Below are 5,537 nucleotides of genomic sequence, written 5' to 3'. Positions count from 1 at the left end.
GATGCAGTATCAGCTCAGAGACAGTTAAGAATGTCGGGATTCTGCCTTCGTACAAATACAATGCAGCTACAATCAAACTGGCCAGTCCAACAGTTTGTCCTTGACAGCTTCTCATATGATTAATGCGCTAATATGGTTAATATGATAGAATTAAGATATTAGGGCCGATTCACTAAAGTGCGTTAAAACGAGCGCTATTTATAGCATACATTATAAATTTTATTGTGTCTAAATTTTTCACGTCTTAACGCTCGATTCACTAAAAGGATACTTGCATTCATTTAGACGCGATGCTGCTTGCCTTATTTTAGTTGCGAAGACTATTTACGTGCGGTTTTGATGGAACGAGCGCTAATCAACACATTGCGCACAAATAGTCGCCGCATGTGAATAAACGCACGCCATGTTAGCCATACACACCATTACTTTCGGAAAACTACTGTACTGAAAATGCCCATTTCCCTGCAAACTGGCGGCTGCGTCACTCTGGGGCCAACACAGACTGAATAAATCCCACTGCAAAGTCCGTATTGTGTTCCCCAAGCTCATTTACTGTACTTTTCTATAATTACCACCTGCCCCAAGTAGGGGTTAATTTTCGCATAGAACAATGCGATATTTAGTGCGTCTAAGTGTTTGTGAATCATGCGTTAGTGTTATTTCTGCACGCTAATTAACGCATGTGGTTGCATGTAAATTAACGCACACGACATGCAAAAACGTATGCGATAATACTTTAGCGAATCACATGTTTTTTTCACGCCAATTTCAACGCAAAAAAGCATGTGATAAAACTTATCAGCCTTTAGTGAATCAGCCCTATTGTGTTTTATTGACTTGTATGTCTTTGAAGATTCTCATTCATCCAGGCCATGATATACAGTATCTAGTAGAATTAAGTCTAAAACAACTGGACTTTTCTGAGTTTTTCTTGAAAAACTGTGCTATAGTTATCAAAGAGGGGATAAATGCAAAGTATTACAATAAGCACAAATAAATAAAAGATATAATTATAATAAGAAAGGAGTCAAAGACACAAGAGGACGGAGGTCCCTACTATATATAGTATATATAATTATATCATAATTACTGTGATTCTGGGGACCCTGGGGTTACCCCTAATTCCAACCCGGCACATTTATTAATCCCTGATTAAAGTTTTAGTTGGTTAAAAAGCTCAAGTTGAAGGTTATTCTACTTTTTTCTGGCTGAACCATGTCTAGTGCATTGCCCCCAGGGGTTAATGGGAGGGGCAGTTTCTTTCCCTCACTATAATAATAATGAGAAAAGGCCCAACTCACACACAGACAGTGGGACATTCATGTTAAACAGGTGCCTGAGGGAGTGAGGCTGCACCTTTATTGTGTTACATAGTTTCCCCCCAGGGGGCAAATTAAGGCTCCACCCTCTCGTTATCCCATGCTAATTACCTGCCTTTGATAAACATGTGACTATGCTAATGAAGGGCGTTAGAGTACAGGAACCCATCAGCCTTCCTTTCCATATTGTGGGAGGAACCTTTTCCCCCAAACAAAGGCCCCGCCCATAGGGGGTGGGATCCAAAATGGGCTAAAAAGCTGCGGGAATGAGAGCTGAGTTAGTTTGGGGAAGAGACGTGTGGGTACAGGGTACAGGGGCTCTGCAGGCTAATGAGGAGACTCTGCCCAAGGACAGGTAACTATATCAGTGTTTCCTTGGCACTGATCCCTGAATTCTGTGCCACTGGGCTCAGCTTGTGGCTACTGATTTGCCTATTTGTTTGCCTCTCATACTGCTCACTTATTGCTTTTGTGCCCTTATGTCATACTGTGCTTATGGCTCATTTATTCATGTTGGGGGGATTTATTGGGGTGCGGGCTCCCTTTGTTTAATGCTGTATTGCACTTACTGGGGGGCACTTCTTGGTTTTTCCCCCTAACTGGCCTTCAGGCTGGGCCCCCTTAGCCCATAACAAGGTTACAGATATATAGAAACATTGGGGTAACAGTCACCCCGCTATAGTTCCAGGGGTAACCAGGGCAAAAATAAGCACTCACCCCAAATCCCCCCCTAACTGGCCTTCAGGCTGGGCCCCCTTAGCCCATAACAAGGTTACAGATATATAGAAACATTGGGGTAACAGTCACCCTGCTATAGTTCCAGGGGTACCCAGGGCACAAATAAGCACTCACCCCAAATCCCCCCTTAACTGGCCTTCATGCTGGGCCCCCTTAGCCCATAACAAGGTTACAGATATATAGAAACATTGGGGTAACAGTCACCCCGCTATAGTTCCAGGGGTACCCAGGGCACAAATAAGCACTCACCCCAAATCCCCCCCTAACTGGCCTTCAGGCTGGGCCCCCTTAGCCCATAACAAGGTTACAGATATATAGAAACATTGGGGTAACAGTCACCCGCTATAGTTCCAGGGGTACCCAGGGCACAAATAAGCACTCACCCCAAATCCCCCCCTAACTGGCCTTCAGGCTGGGCACCCTTAGCCCATAGCAAGGTTACAGATATATAGAAACATTGGGGTAACAGTCACCCTGTTATAGTTCCAGGGGTACCCAGTGCACAAATAAGCACTCACCCCAAATCCCCCCCTAACTGGGCTTCAGGCTGGGCCCCCTTAGCCCATAACAAGGTTACAGATATATAGAAACATTGGGGTAACAGTCACCCCGCTATAGTTCCAGGGGTACCCAGGGCACAAATAAGCACTCACCCCAAATCCCCCCTAACTGGCCTTCAGGCTGGGCCCCCTTAGCCCATAACAAGGTTACAGATATATAGAAACATTGGGGTAACAGTCACCCCGCTATAGTTCCAGGGGTACCCAGGGCACAAATAAGCACTCACCCCAAATCCCCCCCTAACTGGCCTTCAGGCTGGGCCCCCTTAGCCCATAACAAGGTTACAGATATATAGAAACATTGGGGTAACAGTCACCCTGCTATAGTTCCAGGGGTACCCAGGGCACAAATAAGCACTCACCCCAAATCCCCCCCTAACTGGCCTTCAGGCTGGGCCCCCTTAGCCCATAACAAGGTTACAGATATATAGAAACATTGGGGTAACAGTCACCCTGCTATAGTTCCAGGGGTACCCAGGGCACAAATAAGCACTCACCCCAAATCCCCCCCTAACTGGCCTTCAGGCTGGGCCCCCTTAGCCCATAACAAGGTTACAGATATATAGAAACATTGGGGTAACAGTCACCCCGCTATAGTTCCAGGGGTAACCAGGGCACAAGGGTGGTTTTTCACGGTAAGGGCAGTGAGGGGGTTGGGGAATGCCCCTAGTGATGGGGTAATGGCAGATTCTGTTAATGCCTATAAGAGGGGCCTGGATGAGTTCTTGAACAAGCAGAATATCCAAGGCTATTGTGATACTAATATCTACAGTTAGTATTACTGGTTGTATATATAGTTTATGTATGTGAGTGTATAGATTGGTAAGTATAGGTTGTGTGCTGGGTTTACTCGGATGGGTTGAACTTGATGGACTCTGGTCTTTTTTCAAACCTATGTAACTATGTAAATAAGCACTCACCCCAAATCCCCCCCTAACTGGCCTTCAGGCTGGGCCCCCTTAGCCCATAACAAGGTTACAGATATATAGAAACATTGGGGTAACAGAAACTTGAGTGGCTAAACTGCAAAATGAAAAACTGCAATTATTGACTAAAATTCTCTTTTTTCTTACTCTTTTACTTATTTACTTAAAAACAGAAGAGACACAGAAGCCCCAGAAGCTGACAATTCTCTGATTCTTTGGATAAAGACAAGAGGCCATTAGACCGTGCAACTTCTCCAACACCAGGAAATCCACACATTGGAGAGAAAAACCTGTATCCGACTGAGAAAAAGCTTTAGTGCAATGAGCATTCCCAACTCCCAGATGGAACTTCCCTCAGTGGCACAACATGAATGCCCAGAATGTGGGAAAAGATTCTTGGAAAAAAACAAACTTATTATTCATTACAGAGTCCACACTGGGGAGAAACCATTCATGTGCTTGGAATGTGGGAAAAGTTTCAGGCGAAAGCAAGTCCTTACAGAACACCAATTAATTCACACAGGGGAGAAACCATTCATGTGCACAGAATGTGGGAAAAGTTTCAGGAAGAAGCATCATTTTACAGAACACATATTAATTCACACAGGGGAGAAACCATTCATGTGCACGGAATGTGGGAAAAGTTTTAGAGTAAAGCAAATCCTAACAGATCACCAGAGACTTCACACAGGGGAGAAACCCTATGCATGTACAGAATGTGATAAACAATTCCATGAAAGGTGTAGCCTTGTCAGCCACCAGAAGATTCATACAGGGGTAAAACCATTTGTGTGCATGGAATGTGGGAAAAGCTTCTCCAACAAGAGCAACTTTCAGAATCACCAGAGAATTCACACAGGGGAGAAACCATTTTCTTGCACAGAATGTGGGAAACATTTCACCACAAAGAGCCAGCTTAGCGGCCATTACAAGGTTCACACAGGGGAGAAACCATTTTCTTGCACAGAATGTGGGAAACGTTTCACCACAAAGACCAAGCTTAGCAGCCATTACAAGGTTCACACAGGGGAGAAACCCTTTCCTTGTGCAAATTGTGGGAAAAGTTTTGTTTCAAAGGGAAACCTTACTGTACACCAGAGAACTCATGTGCGAGAGTAACTTTCATGTGTAGGGAATTTGGGGAACCTTATACTGCAAACTCCAACCAGCAGCACCATCATCCCCACAGGGGAGAAACCATTCACTTGCACAGAATGGGGTTCCCCCAATAGAAGGTTTCATCTCCTCCCCCAGAACATTCATACAGGGGAATTTGCTTGTGCAGATTGTGGGAAAAGTTTTGCTTTAAAGGGAACTCTTACCAGACACCAGAGAATTCATGTGTGAGAGCAACTTTTATGTGTAGGGAATTTGGAAAACTTTATACTGCAAAGTCCAACCATCAACACCGTCATCCCCACAGGGGAGAAACGATTCACTTGCACAGAATGGGGTTTTCCCAATAGAAGGTTTCATCTCCTCCCCCAGAACATTCATACAGGGGAAGAGATACAGTCACTGATTTCTCCTCCATATTCTCCCATTCCAACATTGCCTATTGGCCATTGGAGCTGCCAATCATATCTGTAGGTACCAACCCACACACTATGGGGTTATTTGTATGTAAAATATATTCCTCAATAAATGTAATGCAATATTTCAGTTGTTTATTCCTCGTTTTATGTTTATTTTAGTGCTTCTTAGAGTTCGGTGCATTCTCTATGTGCTTAAGGGCAATTACACCTTTTCCATGGGAAATTTCCTAAATGAAAAATGTTTTTGATGCCTTGGGAATATCTAGGGCTGAGTGCCAACTTACAGGGGAAAACAATATTGTGCCAATGAATTGTACTCATCTAAATAGAGAAGGATTGGGCTTAAAAAATGTTCTGTTTCGGACTGATTTATTGATAAATTCCACCAAAACCCCACTAGCCCCGCCCATCTGTTCCACTTCCTGCTGCCTCTTTTACCAGGCTGTGCAGGGGCCGGCG

The 5,537-nt window shown here is 44.3% G+C and overlaps 1 protein-coding gene across 2 annotated transcripts; it reads left to right on the top strand.

Moving 5' to 3' along the window:
* The first annotated feature begins 1,265 nt into the window (after positions 1 to 1,265).
* On the top strand, positions 1,266 to 5,209 carry LOC105947725 (gastrula zinc finger protein XlCGF8.2DB-like). Of its 2 annotated transcripts, none has more exons than XM_031904152.1 (2): positions 1,266 to 1,674; positions 3,731 to 5,209. In XM_031904152.1, the coding sequence occupies exon 2, from the start codon at positions 3,865 to 3,867 to the stop codon at positions 4,660 to 4,662; it is 798 nt and encodes a 265-aa protein (XP_031760012.1). In that variant the 5' UTR covers positions 1,266 to 1,674; positions 3,731 to 3,864; the 3' UTR covers positions 4,663 to 5,209. The 2 variants fall into 2 exon arrangements, with proteins under 2 accessions (XP_031760012.1, XP_017945191.1); XM_018089702.2 differs by having other exon boundaries at positions 3,717 to 5,209.
* Positions 5,210 to 5,537: the final 328 nt, after the last annotated feature.

The sequence above is a fragment of the Xenopus tropicalis genome, chromosome 6 (assembly GCF_000004195.4).
Source record: "Xenopus tropicalis strain Nigerian chromosome 6, UCB_Xtro_10.0, whole genome shotgun sequence".
NCBI classification, from domain to species: domain Eukaryota; kingdom Metazoa; phylum Chordata; class Amphibia; order Anura; family Pipidae; genus Xenopus; species Xenopus tropicalis.
Note: the sequence above shows the minus strand (reverse complement) of the source record. Positions and strands in the feature narration are given on the sequence as shown.

Coding starts and splice junctions, on each gene's coding strand:
- LOC105947725 (XM_031904152.1), top strand. CDS start 3,865: ATGAGCATTCCCAACTCCCAGATGGAACTTCCCTCAGTGGCACAACAT.